The following is a 22,791-nucleotide window of genomic DNA, read 5'->3' as shown; positions in this document are numbered from 1 at the left end:
GGGCAGATGCTTGCTTCTGTATTTGTTTTGTTTTTGTGTGGTATGACAACAGTGTATGTAAGAAGAGGACTATGGTTTTTTAAGCAGTTTTTGTTCAGTCTCTGGCTGCATTTCCTTTTTTAATTATGTAATAGTCTTTGTCACCATCACCAGCAGTGGTACCATAGTTGGCACAGGTGGTAGGCCTCTGCTTCCCACATGACTATATCTCTCTTGTTGGTATGTGAAATCTATGGAGTGAGAGGGACTGGTGTTCCAGGGAGTATTAACTTACCTACAGTACCATTCTTATGATACTCTGAAAGGGAAACACATTTTTAAAAAATGAACCAAAACAGTTGTGGGTTTTTTTTTTTTGGTTTTTTTAAATTTTAAATATTCTTTTAAAACCCAAATGTCGCTCCCTTGTGCTAGTGGACAAGCATCAGAAAATGAAACTGACCAGTTTTCTTTATACAAGCTTAAGGAAGTACAAATGGTAAATAAAAACCTAAATGGAAATTCTCTCAGTTTGTTATCTAAGGTGCTAACAAAGGTGAGGAGATTTGGCTTTTGAAAATATGATGTTTAACTCTCCAGAGTATAGGAAAAACAAAATAAAAAGAAAGTGATGCAGTAACTAGAATTAACTAACATTACTAGATCTAGCTAATAAAATATTTTTTTAAGAGCGAGACATTTTTAATAACGTGTACATGCACCCATTCTCAGAGGTCCTACCATGACCTTTCTGCCATTCCAAAAAGGTCATGAGACTATATGGCCACCCAAGTGAACTTTTGTTCTCAGCTTCTACAAATGATCTGCAAAGGAAAAATAATGGATTTGTGTCTTTTACTTCTTTATGGCCTTATCTGCGTAGGGGTGTCTAGTCACTGGTGAAACTATAGTGATGTAGCTGCATAGCACAAACTCCTAGTCTAGATACTGTGCACTGATGTAATCCATGACTTTCTCCCATAAACTAATTTAAATTGTGGTTTACAGCAGGGAAGCATGTTTACAGTAGAGGTTGCATTGATGCAGCTACATTAGTGGCAAAACCCCTTGGCATAGACATGCCCTATCATGTGTACAAAAATCAGGAAAGCTCTACCTGTATAATGTAAAATGGGCTGTTTTGCTTTTTATTTTTAAAGAAGCCAAAGAGGACACACGGGGTATTACTTTTACTCCTCTCTTAACTACATTTCAGAAAATAGGCAACTAGAAATTCATCTTTCAGCTCTGTGCTAAATTAATTTCAGTTGATTTAGTTTAGTATGAAATTAACAAACTTTTAAAAAAAAACCCTGAAGAATAAAAACTAAAGGTCCAGTCACATCTTAAATAAGAGTTGTTGGACAATGCATTAGGGTGGTAATGAATACAGCAACTTTCACTTCTTAGGGCTTGTTTACAGTAGGAGTTTATTATGCCTTGTTAGTTTGTGTACATTAAAAAGACGTGTATCCACACAACACAACTCTGAAAGCATACTAACCAGTTAGTTAATACGTATTCTTTAATGCACTTTGAAAATGTATTAAGTTAATTGCATATTGAGTTAGAGGTTTGAATCTGGCTATGTTAGTATTGACCATAGCTCTTTATCATCTGTCAGCTGTTTGATCTTTGAGAAGCAAGGTGTTAGCCTCATTCTAGATACTAGTGGATAGGTGTGCACATAAAAATAACACCACCAGAACCATGATGTTGTTTTTTGTTGGCAATCTCTGCAGAACTACATGGTTATCTCTGAAGTGGTCCCTCCAGTTACGCATTAAGGCACTCCACCAGTCATTGTGAAGAAGCTTGTGTTTGTTTTCTGTGTCTGTCTTGGAATTTGATTAAACAGAAGACTTGAATTCCAGGATACTCATTCCAGTACCTTTTTGTACCTACATTAAGGAACAGAATTTAAAATGTAGGTTTTGAGTGCCAGGTTGCTTTGATATTACTTCTCTAAAGGAGAATCTTGACAACCCGTTCAGATTTGTTGAAGGAACAATCGAGAATGGATTAAAGAGAGCCATTAGAATTAATTTGGACTTTCAAAAAGTCTTTGATAAAGTTCTCACTGGAAAATATTAGTGTCAGAATTGCTTCTCTGCTTTACGCTTGCACTGGGTGGGGAATTGCAGAAGTTGGTAACTTACTGAAGTCCATATGTGCCCCCTCTCTGTCCTGTTTGTGGCAGGGAAGTAATGGCTGCACAGAATCTACTGTCCCTCTTGCACATGGACCCAAGGTCCAGGGATGCTGTATAGGGGATTATAGGTGGAGAGTATGATTTAATCCTCTTTATAGCCTGTGTGGCTGTGGTAAGATCACTCACAAGCTGCAGTTACACTAGATAGGAACAAATTTTACAAGGCATGTCAACAATTGTACTTCAGGACAGTGGGCCCCTAAATGCCTGATCCAGCACTCCCTGAAGTCCATGTTAGTCTTTTCATTGATTTTTAATGGGACGTGGATTGTGTCCTAACTGCCTGGAGTTTGGAAGACTCTTCCCTCCCTATATAGGCAGCAATATTGTGTAATTGTCTAGTATGGGTGATTTATACTTACAAACAAGGTACCAGACTGGATGGGCATGTGGTTTATAGGTGGAGAGTACGAGTTAATTCTTTTACATCCCATGTGGCTACAGTAAGATTGCCCACAATCTGCTGTCACACTACAGAGGAACAAATTTAATAAAGGGATGTTATGTGAATTCCTATTACATTATGCTTTATAAAGCATAATCATATGATATTGAGTTTAGAACATCTATTAAAAAAAGAAAAAAGGCATAGCGGGGAAAAAAATGAACACTGATAGAAATGATTTTCTTATCTTCAGGGTAATAACCATTTACTTTTTTCTTGCTGATTAACTTAAGGGGCAGGGAGGGAAGACAGCAGATTCTTATCTCACTATGATACTTATAGGTGAATGTAGGCAGCAACAGCAAGTGGGCAATAACTGGCTGATATAGACAATAAGTTGTCTGTCCTGTCTGGTTATGAAACAAAAGATCTTTCAGGGTAAAAGGCAAGATTTTTGCACTGCCTAGGCCGTAGTATCTTAGTTCCCCAATGTATTTAGAAATAGAAATAATAGTATGACACCTCTCAGAATGGGTGCTTATTTAGGCCTGTTTCTCTTTATTTAATTTAAGACCTGCAAGGACAGTTTTAAAGGTATTGGGTAAAATTTTCAAAAGCACCTAATAGACTTAGGAGTGGTGACTTTTAGTGGGAGGTAGGCTTCAAAGAGTATGTCTACACTACGGAATAAGGTCGAATTTATAGAAGTCGGTTTTTTAGAAATCGGTTTTGTATATTCGAGTGTGTGTGCCCCCACAGAAAATGCTCTAAGTGCATTAATTCGGCGGAGTGCTTCCACAGTACCGAGGCTAGAGTCGACTTCCGGAGCGTTGCACTGTGGATAGCTATCCCACAGTTCCCGCAGTCTCCGCTGCCCATTGGAATTCTGGGTTGAGATCCCAATGCCTGATGGGGCTAAAACATTGTCGCGGGTGGTTCTGGGTACATATTGTCAGGCCCCCCCTTCCCTCCCTCCCTCCGTGAAAGCAAGGGCAGACAACCATTTCGCGCCTTTTTTCCTGAGTTACCTGTGCAGACGCCATACCATGGCAAGCATGGAGCCCGCTCAGGTAACCGTCACCATATGTCTCCTGGGTGCTGGCAGACGCGGTACGGCATTGCTACACAGTAGCAGCAACCCATTGCCTTGTGGCAGCAGATGGTACAGTATGACTGGTAGCCGTCCTCGTCACGTCCAAGGTGCTCCTGGCCACGTCGGCTGGGAGCGTCTGGGCAGACATGTGCGCAGGGACTAAATTTGGAGTGACTTGACCAGGTCATTCTCTTTAGTCCTGCAGTCAGTCCTATTGAACCGTCTTATGGTGAGCAGGCAGGCGATAAGGATTGCTAGCAGTCCTATTGCATCATCTTCTGCCGGGCAGGCAAGAGATGAGGATGGCTAGCAGTCGTACTGCACCATCTTCTGCTGAGCAGCCATGAGATGTGGATGGCATGCAGTCCTTCTGCACCGTCTGCTGCCAGCCAAAGATCTAAAAGATAGATGGAGTGGATCAAAACAAGAAATAGACCAGATTTGTTTTGTACTCATTTGCCTCCTCCCCCGTCTAGGGGACTCGTTCCTCTAGGTCACACTGCAGTCACTCACAGAGAAGGTGCAGCGAGGTAAATCTAGCCAAGTATCAATCAGAGGCCAGACTAACCTCCTTGGTGCACCTAAGTTATTGTTCTTATTGGAACATTTCTTATTGGAACCCTCCGTGAAGTCCTGCCTGAAATACTCCTTGATGTAAAGCCACCCCCTTTGTTGATTTTAGCTCCCTGAAGCCAACCCTGTAAGCTGTGTCGCCAGTTGCCCCTCCCTCCGTCAGAGCAATGGCAGACAGTCGTTCCGCGCCTTTTTTCTGTGCGGACGCCATACCAAGGCAAGCATGGAGGCCGCTCAGATCACTTTGGCAATTAGGAGCACATTAAACACCACACGCATTATCCAGCAGTATATGCAGCACCAGAACCTGGCAAAGTGATACCGGGCGAGGAGGCGACGTCAGCACGGTCACGTGAGTGATCAGGACATGGACACAGATTTCTCTGAAAGCATGGGACCTGCCAATGCATGCATCATGGTGCTAATGGGGCAGGTTCATGCTGTGAAACGCCGATTCTGGGCTCAGGGAAACAAGCACAGACTGGTGGGACCGCATAGTGTTGCAGGTCTGGGACGATTCCCAGTGGCTGCGAAACTTTTGCATGCATAAGGGCACTTTCATGGAACTTTGTGACTTGCTTTCCCCTGCCCTGAAGCGCATGAATAACAAGATGAGAGCAGCCCTCACAGTTGAGAAGCGAGTGGCGATAGCCCTGTGGAAGCTTGCAACGCCAGAGAGCTACCAGTCAGTTGGGAATCAATTTGGAGTGGGCAAATCTACTGTTGGGGCTGCTGTGATGCAAGTAGACCACGCAATCAAAGATCTGCTGATATCAAGAGTAGTGACCCTGGGAAATGTGCAGGTCATAGTGGATGGTTTTGCTGCAATGGGATTCCCTAACTGTGGTGGGGCCATAGACGGAACCCATATCCCTATCTTGGCACCGGAGCACCAAGCCGCCGAGTACGTAAACCGCAAGGGGTACTTTTCAGTAGTGCTGCAAGCTCTGGTGGATCACAAGGGACGTTTCACCAACATCAACGTGGGATGGCCGGGAAAGGTACATGACGCTCACATCTTCAGGAACTCTGGTCTGTTTCAAAAGCTGCAGGAAGAGACTTTATTCCCAGACCAGAAAATAACTGTTGGGGATGTTGAAATGCCTATAATTATCCTTGGGGACCCAGCCTACCCCTTAATGCCATGGCTCATGAAGCCGTACACAGGCAGCCTGGACAGTAGTCAGGAGCTGTTCAACTACAGGCTGAGCAAGTGTAGAATGGTGGTAGAATGGTGCATTTGGACGTTTAAAAGTGCGCTGGCGCAGTTTACTGACTCGGTTAGACCTCAGCGAAACCAATATTCCCACTGTTATTACTGCTTGCTGTGCGCTCCACAATATCTGTGAGAGTAAGGGGGAGACGTTTATGGCGGGGTGGGAGGTTGAGGCAAATCGCCTGGCTGCTGGTTACGCTCAGCCAGACACCAGGGCGGTTAGAAGAGCACAGGAGGGCGCGGTACGCATCAGAGAAGCTTTGAAAACCAGTTTTATGACTGGCCAGGCTACGGTGTGAAAGTTCTGTTTGTTTCTCCTTGATGAAACCCCCCCACCCCTTGGTTCACTCTACTTCCCTTTAAGCTAACTAGCCTCCCCTCCTCCCTTTGATCACCGCTTGCAGAGGCAATAAAGTCATTGTTGCTTCACATTCATGCATTCTTTATTCATTCGTCACACAAATAGGGGGATGACTACCAAGGTAGCCCAAGAGGGGTGGTGGAGGAGGGAAGGAAAATGCCACAGAGCACTTTAAAAGTTTACAACTTTAAAATTATTGAATGCCAGCCTTCTTTTTTTTTTTTTTTGGGCAATCCTCTGTGGCGGAGTGGCTGGTTGGCCGGTGGCGCCCCCCCCCCCCCCCCCACCGCGTTCTTGGGCGTCTGGGTGTGGAGGCTATGGAACTTGGGGAGGAGGGCGGTTGGTTACACAGGGGCTGTAGTGGCAGTCTGTGCTCCAGCTGCCTTTGCTGCAGCTCAACCATACACTGGAGCATACTGGTTTGGTCCTCCAGCAGTCTCAGCATTGAATCCTGCCTCCTCTCATCACACTGCCACCACATTTGAGCTTCAGCCCTGTCTTCAGCCCGCTACCTCTCCTTCCGGTCATTTTGTGCTTTCCTGCACTCTGACATTATTTGCCTCCACGCATTTGTCTGTGCTCTGTCAGTGTGGGAGGACAGCATGAGCTCGGAGAACATTTCATCTCGAGTGCATTTTTTTTTCTTTCTAATCTTCACTAGCCTCTGGGAAGGAGAAGATCCTGTGATCATTGAAACACATGCAGCTGGTGGAGAGGAAAAAAAAAAGGGGACAGCGGTATTTAAAAAGACACATTTTATAAAACAGTGGCTACAGTCTTTCAGGGTAAACCTTGCTGTTAACATTACATACATAGCACATGTGCTTTCGTTACAAGGTCACATTTTGCCTCCCCCCTCACCGCGTGGCTACCCCCTCAACCCTCCCCGCTCCCTGTGGCTAACAGCAGGGAACATTTCTGTTTAGCCACAGGCAAACAGCCCAGCAGGAACAGGCTCCTCTGAGTGTCCCCTGAAGAAAAGCACTCTATTTCAACCAGGTGACCATGAATGATATCTCACTCTCCTGAGGATAACACAGAGAGATAAAGAACGGATGTTGTTTGAATGCCAGCAAACATACACTGCGATGCTTTGTTGTACAATGATTCCCGAGTAAGTGTTACTGGCCTGGAGTGGTAAAGTGTCCTACCATGAAGGACACAATAAGGCTGCCCTCCCCAGAAACCTTTTGCAAAGGCTTTGGGAGTACATCCAGGAGAGCCGCGAATGCCAGGACAAAGTAATCCTTTCACATGCTTGCTTTTAAACCATGTATAGTATTTTAAAAGGTACACTCACCGGAGATCCCTTCTCTGCCTGCTGGGTCCAGGAGGCAGCCTTGGGTGGGTTCGGGGGGTACTGGCTCCAGGTCCAGGGTGAGAAACAGTTCCTGGCTGTCAGGAAAACCGGTTTCTCCGCTTGCTTGCTGTGAGCTATCTACAACCTCATCATCATCTTCTTGTCCCCAAAACCTGCTTCAGTGTTGCCTCCATCTCCATTGAAGGAGTCAGACAACACGGTTGGGGTAGTGGTGGCTGAACCCCCCTAAAATGGCATGCAGCTCATCATAGAAGCGGCATGTTTGGGGCTCTGACCCGGAGCGGCTGTTCGCCTCTCTGGTTTTCTGGTAGGCTTGCCTCAGCTCCTTCAGTTTCACGCGGCACTGCTTCGGGTCCCTGTTATGGCCTCTGTCCTTCATGCCCTGGGAGATTTTGACAAAGGTTTTGGCATTTCAAAAACTGGAATGGAGTTCTGATAGCACGGATTCCTCTCCCCATACAGCAATCAGATCCCGTACCTCCCGTTCGGTCCATGCTGGAGCTCTTTTGCGATTCTGGGACTCCATCATGGTCCCCTCTGCTGATGAGCTCTGCATGGTCACCTGCAGCTTGCCACGCTGGCCAAACAGGAAATGAGATTCAAAAGTTCGCGGTTCTTTTCCTGTCTACCTGGCCAGTGCATCTGAGTTGAGAGTGCTGTCCAGAGCGGTCACAATGGAGCATTCTGGGATAACTCCTGGAGGCCAATACCATCGAATTGTGTCCACAGTTCCCCAAATTCGAGCCGGCAAGGCCGATTTAAGCACTAATCCACTAGTCGGGTGGAGTAAGGAAATCGATTTTAAGAGCCCTTTAAGTCAAAATAAAGGGCTTCATCGTGTGGACGGGTGCAGGTTTACGTCAATTTAACGCTGCTAAATTCGACCTAAAGTCCTAGTGTAGACCAGGGCAAAGTCAGTTTTCAAAATTTTACCCATTGGTTGCCTAGGTTGACTTACGTACCTTTACAACTTTATTTTCGTTACGTTTTGATCCCAGATTACATTTTCTTATGCATGATGATCTTTCATTCTCTAAATCTGTGAAGAGAACAACTATGAAAAACCGTTTCTGTACAGGTTTCAGAGTAACAGCCGTGTTAGTCTGTATTCGCAAAAAGAAAAGGAGTACTTGTGGCACCTTAGAGACTAACCAATTTATTTGAGCATAAGCTTTCGTGAGCTACAGTTCACTAGACGATGAAGTGAGCTGTAGCTCATGAAAGCTTATGCTCAAATAAATTGGTTAGTCTCTAAGGTGCCACAAGTACTCCTTTTCTTTTTGCGTTTCTATACATTATTCCAAGTTACAAAATCTATGACTTTGATGTTCCATATTCCAAAATGAGCGTGACCACACAAAGTAAAACCTTTGGCTGAAATCCAGGCTTAGAATGTTGTGTATTATCTCATGGAAGTGATTTTTTTGCCTTTTTTTTTTGTGTTTGTTTTGGTTTATCCAAATGTGCAATAAAACTTTAGTTTATTTGAAAGAATTGCTTTGTTTTTCTTTTTCCATATAGGAGTGGGTTGGACAAGTGGAAATAAGTGCCCTTTCTCTTATGTACAAGTAAGCAAAATTTGAATACTATTTAATGTTGTATAATGGGAAAAATGCAACCTATTTCAATTAATCAGGTGTATATATGAAGTATTTGGCTAATTAAACATTATTTGAAAAATTTGGTCTTTAAATAATGGATCATTCATGTTGAAAAACCAAACAATGTCAATGAAATATTACTTTCAAAGTACTAGGTGAGCTTTAGGTGCATGAAGTTGCATGTTACTTTGTATGAGGTTCTTTGCGGTTTGCATTTTAGGCAGCCAGTGAGACTCAGTTTTAGAGCCATGAACTCTGGACAGATGAAAGATGATAGAACTGCTGGTGAGGACATATTTAATCTCTAAGGACAGGCTGCTGGTGGTCTTGTTGCTTCATTACTTTTTGCTGGATAGTTATGGGCCAGATTTATCCCTAGTGTAGACAGGCGCAACTCCATTGAAGACCGTCATTTCACTTGCTTGCACCAGTACTGAATCTGGATTTATGTCTCTAGACAGAACCACTTACCTGACCTCATAACTGGAGGGGGAAGTCTGGTGGTGAAATAAAAATAGATAAATTGCTCTGAAGGCAGGATATATTTGCATCCAGGACCCCAAGTGTTAAACACCAAGACAGACACACACCAGGGAACCTCCTCTTCTCATTAGCAAGTGGTGGGAGGAGTGTGGTGCTGGTATTTCCCTGCAGAGTGAAATGCAAGAATCTTTACAGTTTCCACGGTATGCATCCGATGAAGTGAGCTGTAGCTCACGAAAGCTCATGCTCAAATAAATTGGTTAGTCTCTAAGGTGCCACAAGTACTCCTTTTCTTTTTGCAAGAATCTTTTCAGCTTCACACCGCTACTGGGAAAGCGGGGGCAGCAGCAGAGGCACTGGCATGTTTAGAGGGGAAACCACCACCTCCTCTTTCTGGAGGAGGTGGGAGGAAAAATCGTGTTTCCCTTCCCCCTTTCTGAGAAAAGAAAGGGAAGCAAGAGGAGGTATACATTTACAGGCATAGGGAGGGATGACAGGCTACTCTTGCCAGACACTAGTCAAGAAAAAAAATGGAAGATCAGACCAGTTTCTGCTCCATCCCAATCGTTGTTACTGGCCTTTTGTTGGCTGATGTCTGGTAATTTTTTCTAGATCTCCTGAAAAAAGATGGCTTCTTTGAAAGACGGAAGAACTTAATGATCAAGGAGATTTAGAATACATTTTTCCTTTCCAAACTATTGCTTCTTGATTTGTTTTTAGAATATTTTTCTCTCTCTAAAAATTTACCTATGAACACACTAATTAATCTTGCAGAGTTTTAGTGTTTCTGATTAGATTAGGAGACTAAGAAATTGGAAAAAACAATAGTGATTACTGAACAAAGAATTAAAATAGTGGGAATTTTATCCAAAGGAGAAATACAAAAGATAATGATGGAGATTGATAGATATTCTCTTTCACTCACACTCTTGTGGAACAGAAAAGGCAAATAAGATAGCATGTGGGTTTTAACTGTGAATTTTCCAGTTCTTGTTAGTTTGTATCACTTTTGACATTTTATGTGCTACTTTTTATGGTAATAAAAGAAAAAACTTCTCTTTAAATGCAAATTTGGAATAATATAGTTTAGTTAAGTTATAATATGGAATAGGCTCTTTGTGTGTTTGTGTTGAATCCTTCTAAGTGTGATATGGAAGAGTTATTTCCACTTGAAAAGCCATCACTGCATTTGTGCAACATCTACTTGGCAACACATACCTTTGTACAAGGTGAATCTCAGTGTTGGATTGACCAGTTTTGGAGATGGAAATCCTCTAACTGCACAACAGTTCAGTGTGGCAGGGATAGTACAAACTTCCTCATGTTGCCTCACCAATGTTCTTCAACTCTGTTATAGGAATAAGAAACCAGTCTCCATGCCTGTTAATATATTATTAATATTTATATGCAAAGCAACAAATGAGTTTCAGTTGGTTACCATATTACATTAGCCATTTGACAAGAAATGAAACAAAATTAGGAGGCCTCTATACACTGTTGATTTTTACTTCTTGATTATAGTACATTAACCATTCTAAACTAGTGGAGTGAGAAGTTCTATGAGAATTTTGAATAGTTACTTGGGGGAGAAACATCCTGACTTAAACTAAACTACCTTCTGCATTTGTCCAGATTGTTAATGCTTTGGTATTTATAACTCTCAATTTTATGGTCTGATGTTTCCAAGTTTAACTTTTACTGGTTTCATACAGTGAGATTCTACGTTAACTGAGTATAATGGATTTATATATCATGTTATTGTTTAGAGGAATAGTATTGTATTCATCTGCAAGGTTCACTTGTACTTTGGGCTGGTCGAAATTCTCTGAATCTGTTTTTGGGCAGAAAATTGAGGGTTGTGGTTTTTTTTTTTTTTTTTCTTTAGTGCCTAGTTTCCATGGTGTGTGTGGGTTTGTTTTTAATCAGAAAACTGACATATTTTGACTTAGAAATACTACTGTGGTACTGCATGGAAGTCAGAGTTCAGTTGCCTCATGACCCCATTGTCCTCTATGGACTGGGTTTCCCCAAGACATACTGTGGCCTAGGATTCCCATGATGCACTGCTTTCCCTCTCCAGGCGGGTGAAGGACCATAGTGCACCATAAGAGATGTAGTCCAATCAGAGAGCTTAGCCTATAGAGGAAAATAAGACGAGGCAACCAAACTATAGCTCCCGTGAGGTACTGCACCAGGAGTTCCAAAATATTTTGGTATTTGAATTTCTGCTGAGAAAATCAAAATTTTCTGTGGCAAATAACCAACCCCCCCCCCCTGCTTATACTAATGTTACTCACTATTCTTGATTGGGTTTTTTTTGTTTTTTTTTAAGCAGTCTTATCCTTAGATAGTCCTTGAATTTTCGCTTGGATTCTCACTCTGAATATATTTTCACTTGAATTCTTGTTTTTTCTAGGAAGGATTTTATAATATATCAGGAACCAAATGCTTCTCCTTCACGTGTAACTGAAAATGGCTTTCCTGACAAGGTAAAACAAAACCATCCAAAAATATTTTTATGACTAATGTAAGATGCAATTATCAAATAACATGTTCTTAAAGTAAATAGGTAATCACAAGTCTCATTACTCAATACACAAGTAATGTATATTTTTAATAGCCTAGGACTTGTGACATTCTCAAACTGTAACAACAGTCTTCTCTAATGAAATATGAAACAACAGTAAAATTCTCAAAACAGTGTGGCCCCTAGTTTTGGACATTTAATGGAACAATAGAATGAAATCATAACTTATGTCTACAGAAATAACTCAAATTGTAATATGTTTGATAGCTATTTGGTTAGGTATTAATATGTAGTTGGCTTATTTAAAAAGGGGTCTTAAATTCCTTAGTATTGTACATGTTTATAATATCAAATTATCTGCTACAAATCAAACCTCTTACATACATTTTTCTGTATTACTAGAATTTTTCTATTTGACTAGATCCAGTGAATATCCACAGAAAATTATAGTATATTTTTTTCTCTCTAGTAATTATGAAGTCCTGAAAATTTTTCAGCACAGTATGTGGGCACATAGCATCTTTTTTTAATGCAGTTCTGTGATCACTTTATAAAATGAACATGAAAAATCACTTGTTTAAATATCCTTTCTTTCCTCTTCTCTAGATACTATTGTGTTTTTCAAATGGAAATCACTATGATATTGTTTATCCTATAGAGTATACAGAAAGAGCTGCTTTGTGCCAATGTAAGTACTATTTTGGTAGGTAAGCTTTGCAGTAAACTATATGGTTTCACCAAAGGCTCCAAAAAGTGATTGCCATTTGTTTAGAGCTATTAATAAATCTTCATGTAGAGCTCTTTTCCTTTGCTTAAAGTATAGTTGTACCTAAACCTACCATTGTAGTGATGTGGTTTTCAACTCGTGTAGAACTACAGTCAACAAAGGCTGCATGATCCTGACCAGAGATTTGGATTATGATCTTGTTATCTTTTGAGACATGATGAAATTGATTGCGTATAGTAAAGGAAAGAGAGAGATCAGTATTTATCATTTGTAAGGCTAAATGCAAAAGAAATAGAAAAGGATAGCCTAGGTTAGTTCCTCTTTATTGGGCCTGGATACTCTATCATTGAGACTTCAACCTCCTAATTCATAGTGAATTGCATTATCACTTGGCCACAATGCCAGTTTTATATCTGTACTCTAAACAATAAGAGAAAATTTGTCAATGTTAATCTTCGAGTCCTTGCATGTCTGAATTTCCACTGAAGTCAGGTGTGTTAATGAGCAGCCCAAAGGCCTCTGTCAGGTATTAGGGCCCACTGTGCCAGGTACTCTACAGACATAGGCCTTCATTCTTCAGTAGGGCACAGTGTGCATGCCCATCCAATTGCACGACCCCAAAGAGCTGAGGGCTTAGTTTTTAGTAGTGCTGAGCATCCACAGTTGAAATCAATGGGAACTTCAGGGGCTCTGCACTTGTAAAAATCTGGTGCTTATAATCTGTAAACTGTTATTCCATTTCTTCTTCACCTAACATTTCAAAAAGTTTTCTTGACACTATTTAAAATAACCTCTCAAATGTTGAGTAAAATCTCATTTACAGTCATTAAATCCTAACTGATTTCTCCCCCAGCTCTTCTTTATGAATTGTTGTATGAAAAAGTGTTTTGTACTGATGTGAATAAAATCCTAGTGGAACTTGGTGTGACAGAAGAAAATAATGGTAGCAGTGAAGTGTCTGATTCAGATTCAGAAGACGACAACTGCAAGTAAGGGATATTTTAAAATTAATTATTCAGTTATGGTTGAACAATTCACAGTGATTAGATATTCAGTAGAGCTCCTGGCAGGAAGCAAAATGCTATGTGTCATTCTTTTACTTTCAAGAGGGAGGAAAAAGGTCAAGTGTGAATTGTAATGCTCATGAAAGTATGAAATTTGTACTGTTCACTAGATCTTATATAGGATTTTGTGGTGCCTTCTGCAATCAGAGGGGTGGTTTTGCCTGCATTCCAGGTTTGGCTCACCTGTAGTAGAGGAAGTTCTATCACTGCTGCATGCCCCCTCTTCCTGTCAAACCACAGAAGCAGCTCTGTGGGGAATTTGGCAGTGTTCCAGCTCCATATGGGAGGGAGGGAATGTAATGAGGTATGAGGGTTGTCTGTGTAGGATTCTCCTCCTGCTGAAAACCATTGGAGGAAACCACTTCAGAAAGAAGGTCAAATTCTGATCTTGTTTAAATGTGTGTAAATAGTGAGTAACTCCATAGACTACAGAGGAATTATTCCAGATTTACACTCGTGTAACTGAGAGCAGAATTTAGACAAGAATCTGCTTCAACTTGTGATGCTTCCTTCTCTGTGGAATGCCCACTGGGAGGGGTCCCAGGGCAACTGGGGGAGCCCTTGGCAGCATGGCTTTTGCAATGTATCAGTATTTGAATCCTTATGAGCATATGATGCTAAATAATGTATTTTTGTAACTGAGGGCATATAGTCATTTGAGACTAGACTGAGACCACCAAACTCTTCTTTCTTTTTTACTTTATCCAGATTTCCAATGAGAGAAAGCTAGTGCTTGTAACCTTACTCCTGTCTCAACACGAATTACATACAATTTGCTGCTTTCATTAAGCAGTATTTTAAAATTATTTTTTCTTGTTTTTAGGGAAAAGTTGAGTTTAGTGTGTGTGTTCTTAATTATTTATCTGGAGGGAGTTTTATTTTATTTTATTTTATTTTTGAGGAAGAGTGAATCTAATTTTCATAGAAATTAAAATTTTTGCCATAGCTGCTATTATGTAATGAAGAAAGCAGTAAACTGTTCAAATGCAGTTCTTAGAAACAAATGATGCTTTTTTCCCTCTGTTCATGGGAAGCAAATTTTCTAATAGCAACAGGTGTAGAAGATGGGGGGAAAATGAGAAAGTAAATATGAGTTGCTTAAATCGCCTCATTTGTTTCTTCAGATGAGTTGGGTTGTTTTCTCTCAGGCCTGTTTGCTAAAGTCTTAACTAAAGGACTTACATTTCCTGTTTCAAACTTTTACTGGGTGAGTTGCTAATCTGATTTAGAACTGTACGGTCTATACTGAATTTTATTTGTGAATGTAATGAGAGTAGCTTTTATTTTGGGGAACTTCATAATTATGCCTCTAAGAGCAATATATTCACCATTGCATATAGTGTGAAATTTTTTAACTTCATTATGAAGGTTATGGGTAATTCTTGTGTACAATATGGAAGGTATTTCTGACCAGTTTGTGAATCCTAATTTTAACGGTGTCATTTAAAGCATCTTCTTTTTTACAGAAGTAAAACTGCTGCAGTTAATGATATGAATGGATTAAAGTCTTTTTCTGGCAACAAGGTATTTTTACATTAACACTTCTTTCCCTCTTAGTTGTACTTGGCTGTATTTTACAAAGGTTACTGTTTCTCGAGTAACTTGAGTTTCTTCATTTTTAAATATGGTACATTAGGAGAATTATATAGTTGTTAAAATTATATTCAAATTTGCATTTGAAATCTCAGGGGTTAGGGGCTATCCTTACTGTTGCTTAGTGTCTAGTTTTGTTGCTGTATGTTAAAAGGAAATTCCCTTGAATTAAACTTCCATAGCTGTTAATGCTTTTATGAGCACCTAACTGCTTTACATTCCAATTTGAAGCTTATGTGAGTGATATGATACTAAATGAGCTGCTATAAATCTCTATGTATTTGATCACTTGCTATTTTGTTCTGTTTTGTACAGCACCTTAGGAACAATGGAAATCCTATCTCATTTTTGCCTAGAAAAGTTCTTAAATCACTCAATCCGTCATTTTACAGAAATGTTGAATATGAAGTTTGGCTACAGTCAAAAGAGGGTAAGTTAGTATTTAAGGCCCCATTGAGAGCCCCTCTCTGTCAAGCTGATCTATAAGGGTGGGCCCTGTGGAGTCCCAAAAATGCTATGAGCAGGTGCAGGGATCTGCCCACATGTGTCAGCTTGCAAATTCAGGGCCTAAATAGTTATTTCAGTCCCAAGATACTAATGGGACAAAAATTTAATTAGATTGTTCTTTGTTGCAGTGCCTAAACTATATTTTTATAACAGGAAGAAAATTACTGTAATCTGACTGCTATATACTGATGTTGTTTACAGATCAGCAAAAACGGGATTTTTCCATTGCTGCTGGCATGCAATATTCAATTGGAGATAAATGTAAAGTAAGTAATTGGTTGAAATAGTAACTTCTATGCCTTGTGGCCTGGAGACCAATTTTTTCCTTGGCTTTTGGTTTAACTGCATTGTTAATATTTTCTATTTAAAATTTTTTGCTTACGTTTAAATGAGTATGCTCATTTATTATGTGAATACCCTGAGTTGGAAACTCTGCCAATAAAGATGCAGTAGGATGTGCTTGGGAAGTATAAAGCGTGATAAAATTTGTTGTGCAAAAGGCCTCAGTCCTGCGGACACTCATGTGCTTAACTTCCCAAGTTACATTCAGTAGGACAGTTGATGTGCTTAAACTGAATCACAAGCATAAGTGTTTGCAGTATCAGGGCCTAAGTCCTCATCCAAAAACTAACATTTGTGCCTGTCTCACAAACTTTTGCACCCAGTCTTAATTTTATGATGTGTTTTAGGCCATTTATTGTAGAATAAAATGGTTTATTAAAAAAAAAATCAGTTTCTAACTAGGAGTAAAGTAGTACTGTTTTGGGCAAGAACGCTGGGGATATCCACAGTGAAACAAGAAGACACTGAAGCAGAGTTAAAAAGATGGAGATTTTGCTATAAGCAGTGTTCCTAAGCGTGCCCTGTGGATTCTGTTGCAAGTAATGGAAAGCTTGTTTATCTTCTTATATTCTGTACTAATAATGCCTACCTTAATGGTTGTAATATCCAGGCATCACATTATTGGAAAGGGGAAAAGTGACAGCCATTCTTCCGAATTTCTTGATGAGAAAAAACAGTGATTGGATGCTTAAAAACAATAAATCTTGACATAAAACAAAGTGGGAAAAATTGTAATACTTAACTGTATTTTCATTATGCATCCAGCATTCTATTGTATTATTGTAATGCCTACGGGACCATTTGGGATTCAGGGCCCCATTGTGATAGGCACTGCACATGCACATGCGTGCACAGTCTCCATGCTCCTGGGATTTCACAATCTCTGTATATGACAGGATAATGATAGCTGCATTTAAACAACAAACCAAAAAACCCTAACAAACAAGTGGGCTGGGGAGAACAGGATAAGGATAAACAGTGAAACATACGTGATTAGTGTGGTGTGAGAAGCCTCAGCACCTAAAATGCCTATAAATGTTTTATTGTTTCTTAACCTTAGGAATGTAAACATTTTTGTTTGCAGAAACCAGAGTTAATCATTATCATGACTTATATTTCATTTTGTGTAAAAAAAAAAAAATAAAATAAATGTTTTTATTTAAAAAAGAAAAACACTGACAAAATGATTGTTTCAGGAGGGAAACTTTTGAAAGGACTGGTATTAGTGTCTCTAGTGTTCCCCGTGAGACTACATTAATAAAGTCCCATCTGTGTCAAAAAATGTTTTATGCTGGAATTTTAACCAAGCTGAGCATTAGGACTCTTTCCAAACAGTATGTTGCTATTCTCTTCTCTAATGTGTCACTTTAAGTTTCAGAGTAGCAGCCGTGTTAATCTGTATTCGCAAAAAGAAAAGGAGGACTTGTGGCACCTTAGAGACTAACCAATTTATTTGAGCATGAGCTGTAGCTCACGGAAGCTTATGCTCAAATAAATTGGTTAGTCTCTAAGGTGCCACAAGTCCTCCTTTTCTTTTTGCTTTTAAGTGTTCTGTGTTGGTTTGAAAGCTGTGATTTCTCCAACACTTCATAGAGTTGGGGACACTTTTTTTTTTTTTTTTTTTTTGTATAAGGTCATTCAAATAAGTAGTATGGGTTAAAGTTTACCTTTTATTATTTTGACCACCATCACTGAAGCAACATTTCTTGATGTCTCCCAGGACTTCTGTTATTGCCAAGGGAGCAGTTGCTGACATTGCTGGGTGTTCAAGGGTTAAATCTTCCCTTTGTGTTCTTTATGTAATACTCACAACATCTTTTTCCTTATAATTTTTCCACAGGTGCGCTTAGACCACAATGGGAAATTTTATAATGCCCATATCCAAGAGGTTTGCTCTGAGAATGGGCCAGTTATTGTTTTTGTAGAAGAGCTTGGAGAAAAGTAAGTAAACTTTTCATATATAAATTTGTCATATAGAACTTTATTAATGCAGCTTCCCCCTTCTTAGTGTTTTGACACGATCTGCGTGATCATTTTGACATAGCACTACTTCGGATAAAGGGCTGGGTGCATTTCAACAGCAGCTGAAACTGTCTGAACAACAGTTACGTTACTATTATAAAAGGGTGAACTTACTCCCCAACCCTATCTACACACAGCATAAAAATATCTTGTAGCTGTGTACCTCTATAAATTATGGTGTATATATTAGGGCTGTCAAACAATTAAAAGTATCATGTGATTAAAAAAATTAATTGCGATTAAACAATAATAGAATACCATTTTCTACATTTTCAAATATATTGATTTCAATTAGAACCCAGAATACAAAGTGTACAGTGCTTATTGTATTGGGTTGTAATAAAAAATAAATATAAAAGTACTGTAGTGCAATCTTTTTATAATGAAAGTTGAACTTACAAATGTAGAATTATGTACAAAAAATAACTGCATTCATAAACAAAACAATGTAAAACTTTAGAACCTACAAGTCTACTCAGTCCCACTTCAGCCAATCACTCAAACAAGTTTGGTTACAATTTGCAGGAGAAAGTGCTGTCCACGTCTTGTTTACAATGTCATCTGAAAGTGAGAACAGCCTTTCACATGGCACTGTTGTAGCCGGCATCGCAAGATATTTATGTGCCAGAGGCGCTAAAGATTCATATGTCCCTTCATGCTTCAACCACCATTCCAGAAGACGTGTCCATGCTGATGATGGGTTCTGATTGATGATAATCCAAAGCAGAGCAGGCTAATACATGTTCATTTTCATTATCTGAGTCAGATGCCACCAGCGGAAGGTAGATTTTCTTTTTTGGTGGTTTGGGTTCTGTAGTTTTCGCATCAGAGTGTTGCTCTTTTAAGACTTTTGAAAGCATGCTCCACACCTTGTCCTTTTCAGATTTTGGAAGGCACTTCAGATTCTTAAACCTTGGGTCAAGTGCTATAGCTGTCCTTAGAAATCTCACATTGGTGCCTTCTTTGCATTTTGTCAAATCTGAAGTGAAAGTGTTCTTAAAAACGAACAACATGTGCTGGGTCATCATCTGAGGCTATATCTTGAAATACATGGCAGAATGTGGGTAAAACAGAACAGGAGACATATAGAAGTACCTTCGAGAAGTTCAGTCACAAATGTAATTAATGCTTTTTTTTTAACGAGCATCATCAGCATGGAAGCATGTCCTCTGAAATGGTGGCCGAAGCATGAAGGGGCGTATGAATCTGGCACGTAAATACCTTACAACGGCGGCTACAAAAGTGCCATGCGAACACCTGTTCTCACTTTTCAGGTGACATTGTAAATAAGAAGTAGTCGCCAGTATCTCCCATAAAAGTAAACAAACTTGTTTGTCTGAGTGATTGGCTGAAATAGGACTAAGTGGACTTGTAGGCTCTAAAGTTTTACATTGTTTTGTTTTTTGAGCGCAGTTATGTAACAAAAAAACCCCTACATTTGTAAGTTACACTTTCACAATAAAGAGATTGCACCACAGTACTTGTATGAGGTGAATTGAAAAATATTTCTTATCATTTTTACAGTGCAAATATTTGTAATAAAAAATAATAATATAAAGTGAGCACTATACACTTTGTATTCTATGTTGTAATAGAAATCAATTATTTGAAAATGTAGAAAAACCTCCAAAAATATTTAATACATTTCAATTGGTATTTTGTTGTTTAACAGTGCAATTAATCACTATTAATTTTTTTGAGTTAATCGCATGACTTAACTGTGATTCATCGACAGCCGTAGTATAATTATTCTTTAATAAACTCAAATTAGAGCATTTTCTGTACAGACTCCCAACCTAGACAGCATGATATTGTCCCACCAGAGAATTACTGGTACTGCTTCTATAATTGGATGCTAGAACTGAGGCTAACTTTTTATGTTAAAAGTGTTGTGAAAGGGAATAGTAGACTCATGTAATAGATAATTAACTCTTTAGTCTGCCTGATTTCGTACAGAAAGAGATGTGTGTTGATTGAATTAATAGTCATGTCTTTATCCCCAGATAGCATGACAACATAATGGCTCAGTTATCTGAGCCATCTCCCTTAAGTTCTATTGCAGGTGCTGTAACTTCTTCCTCACGCTCTCTCACAAAATAACTCCTGATCACATGATAAGGGCTGAGGATAATTGCTGAGGGAAATCTCCCCAATGCTAAGGTTTGAGGAGAGGAATCCAGACAGGGAACACTTTCTCTTTCATAGCATTGGGAAGGAAGGAGTAAGACACTTGGCAATTGTGATGTCATCTTGCAAGATTGTATTTTATTTTGCAAATTTCCTCGAGTTTTATATTAGAACTACCTTAAATAGGTGCATGGAGTAACAGTCAGTTACAGTTCAAGTTAAACCATTAACTCATCCACTCCCCACCCACCAAACTGAATATCTTCATTTCAGATAATTCAAATGCCACTTTCGGTTCATGCTACCTGCCTAGATAAAAGCAAGCAATACTCACTAATTTAAAGTTAGTTTATATCCCTGTCTATATCCCTAAATCTGTAATGTTCCTGGGGAATTTATCTGCCCAGTTTGCTGCTCTTTGACATTCTGAAAGATTAAGATGGAAAAGCCCTGTAGTTCCCAAATCAGGGATATATGTATGTGTTTGTCCACAAAGCTTTAGAAAGTGCTGATAAATTGTCTGTCTTGACTTGATATTTTCTGTAGTTAGTGAAGGGAGGAAAGGTAGACATTAATAGAATGTTCTTACTACCCTTCTGCCTTGTCTTTTGTGTCAGGATGTTAAAGTATCTATTTAATATGTAAAAACAGATAACTATTCTCCCTCCCTTCTCTATCTAATGAAACTTGTGTTTGGGTTATTTTCATTAGTATCTTTATGAGTTAAAATTGTGTGTGTTCTGTACAAATTGTTGAAAACTGTTTCAGTTTGGAATCCTATTTCTGTTTGAGAACTCAAAACCATAATACTTTTAAACGTGTGTGTGTGTGTGTGTGTAATTTTTTACTGTCCTGGTTAAGCCTCATGCAACAGGTAAAACACAAGAGCAAAGGAAACTTGAATGTAATTCTCTCAGAAACGGAAGAGAGGCTTCTGTCATAGTAAACATCTGGTGTTAATTATACAACCCCAGTCCAGTCTACAGACCTTTTTATCTTTTCTCCCTCTGTTATGCAGGCATTCTGTTTCACTGAAAAGCCTTAAACCACTTCCACAGGCATCTCCTATGGAGGGCTGGAATACTGTGTCAGGGAAGAAGATAAAAAAGTTCTCTACAGCCTGTGGGCAAAATGTTCAGCCTGGTAGGATTCTTCGCTCTTCTAATTGTAGAAACTTTGTCTCTAGTAATTGTGAGAAAAATCTTATGAAATGGTTTTTGCATCTATGTCACAGAAGCAGACTGCAGAGGGCCAAAGAATCAAAGCAAGCCAATAAAAACCCAGTCAGTGCTACCTCCTCGACAACAGTATGCTGTGGGAACCAGACAGCATCAGTTCTCACAGTCTCAGCAGACATCTACTGAGCACAAAACTCCAGGCAGGAATCCCTCCCAGTCTGTAAGGTAAAATGAGAAATAAGATCTTCATTATCTTGGACCTTGGCCATTTACAGCTCAAAGGCTTTTGTTTCTTGTGCATCCCAGCTGATGATAAATACCAAATGTGACAGATATGGCAATATCCTTGAAAGACCTTATTGCATTAAGTTTATGTATTATTGTGGGCCGGGATTGTATGCAATCTCTTTAGACGGGAGATGTGAGACCTGGGAGTTCAACAGACTATATTGAAATTGTGCCAGGCAAGTATGGACTTTTGGGACAATAAGTGTTAAGTGGATTTTCTGGGGAATCCCTAAGGAGGGGTTAATGCAAATTCCCCAACTCTGGTTATGCAAAAATGTAGCCTTTTGAGGTTATTTCCTGAGGAGAGGGTCATTATCTGCTGATTACCTGTTAGAGAAGGCCAAGATCAAAGGCCTGAGCTGCATAAGGAAATGGCTGATCTGCCCATTGTGGGGTCTGTTTCTGGATCTAAAATAGATGGACTTGTAATCAAGGGGAAAATCCAGTTGTGGGTTTTGAAGGACTAAAATCAACCAGATCCCTGTGTTGGAGCTGGGTGTGATGTCTGGTAAGCTTTTTAGCATGTGTGCAGGTTCTTTTATTGTTTTCTCTGTAATGCTTTAACTCCAGAATAAATTTGCTTAGGAGAAGCAGTGTGGTAACTTAAAACTGCAGGCAATATACTGATCATAGCCCTCATAGAGAAAGCGGAGCACTGGTACTGTCTTTTTTTTAAAGGCTGTCTGGCTTGCTGGGTATATCACAGTGTAGGGCAGGGAGCTGTGCAGCCTTAAAATCCCTGGTCAAAGGGAAATGAGATGTGTCTCCACCTTATAGAGGGGATGGCTGGGAGCTGGAAGCCTAAAGTGGCTGCCCTTGGTGGACTATGGGCGGGGGAGGGAATATAGTGTGTCAATTTCAGAACCCATTGCATGAAACTTGTGTTTAATTAAGGCAAAGAATTCGAGAGGATGCTAGTGTTTTGTTGTTTGTTTTTTTTGCTGGCACTTTTATTATTATTTTATTAATAGTTTATGGTAGTGTGTAAGGGCCAACCAAGAATGGGGTCCCATTGTGCTAGGTGCTGTACAAACACACAGCAGTGGACTGTTCCTGCCCCAAAGAGCTTACAATATAAATAGACAAGACTGACACCAGGTAGGGGAAGATACAACACACAATGTGATGGCAGCAAAAGTAATTTTAGTGCCATGATTTTATTTATTTATTTTATGGCTGAAGGTTGTCTTGA

At 39.8% G+C, this 22,791-nt stretch overlaps 1 protein-coding gene across 7 annotated transcripts in view; it reads left to right on the top strand.

Moving 5' to 3' along the window:
* OTUD4 (OTU deubiquitinase 4) overlaps window positions 1–22,791 on the top strand; it is a 47,112-nt gene that overhangs the window by 6,006 nt on the left and 18,315 nt on the right. For 6 of the 7 annotated variants that reach the window (XM_073341266.2, XM_073341265.2, XM_073341264.2 and 3 more), the window contains 10 exons: window positions 8,662–8,708; window positions 11,641–11,713; window positions 12,358–12,439; window positions 13,332–13,467; window positions 15,009–15,066; window positions 15,451–15,565; window positions 15,844–15,908; window positions 17,825–17,925; window positions 21,152–21,276; window positions 21,368–21,536. In XM_073341266.2, coding sequence (XP_073197367.1) covers window positions 8,662–8,708; window positions 11,641–11,713; window positions 12,358–12,439; window positions 13,332–13,467; window positions 15,009–15,066; window positions 15,451–15,565; window positions 15,844–15,908; window positions 17,825–17,925; window positions 21,152–21,276; window positions 21,368–21,536 — 971 coding nt within the window. Of the gene's footprint in view, window positions 1–8,661; window positions 8,709–11,640; window positions 11,714–12,357; window positions 12,440–13,331; window positions 13,472–15,008; window positions 15,067–15,450; window positions 15,566–15,843; window positions 15,909–17,824; window positions 17,926–21,151; window positions 21,277–21,367; window positions 21,537–22,791 lie in introns of those variants that run through there. The other variant, XM_073341272.2, reaches the window with a different exon arrangement.

This window comes from Lepidochelys kempii, chromosome 4 (assembly GCF_965140285.1).
Source record: "Lepidochelys kempii isolate rLepKem1 chromosome 4, rLepKem1.hap1, whole genome shotgun sequence".
Classification (NCBI taxonomy): domain Eukaryota; kingdom Metazoa; phylum Chordata; order Testudines; family Cheloniidae; genus Lepidochelys; species Lepidochelys kempii.
Note: the sequence above shows the minus strand (reverse complement) of the source record. Positions and strands in the feature narration are given on the sequence as shown.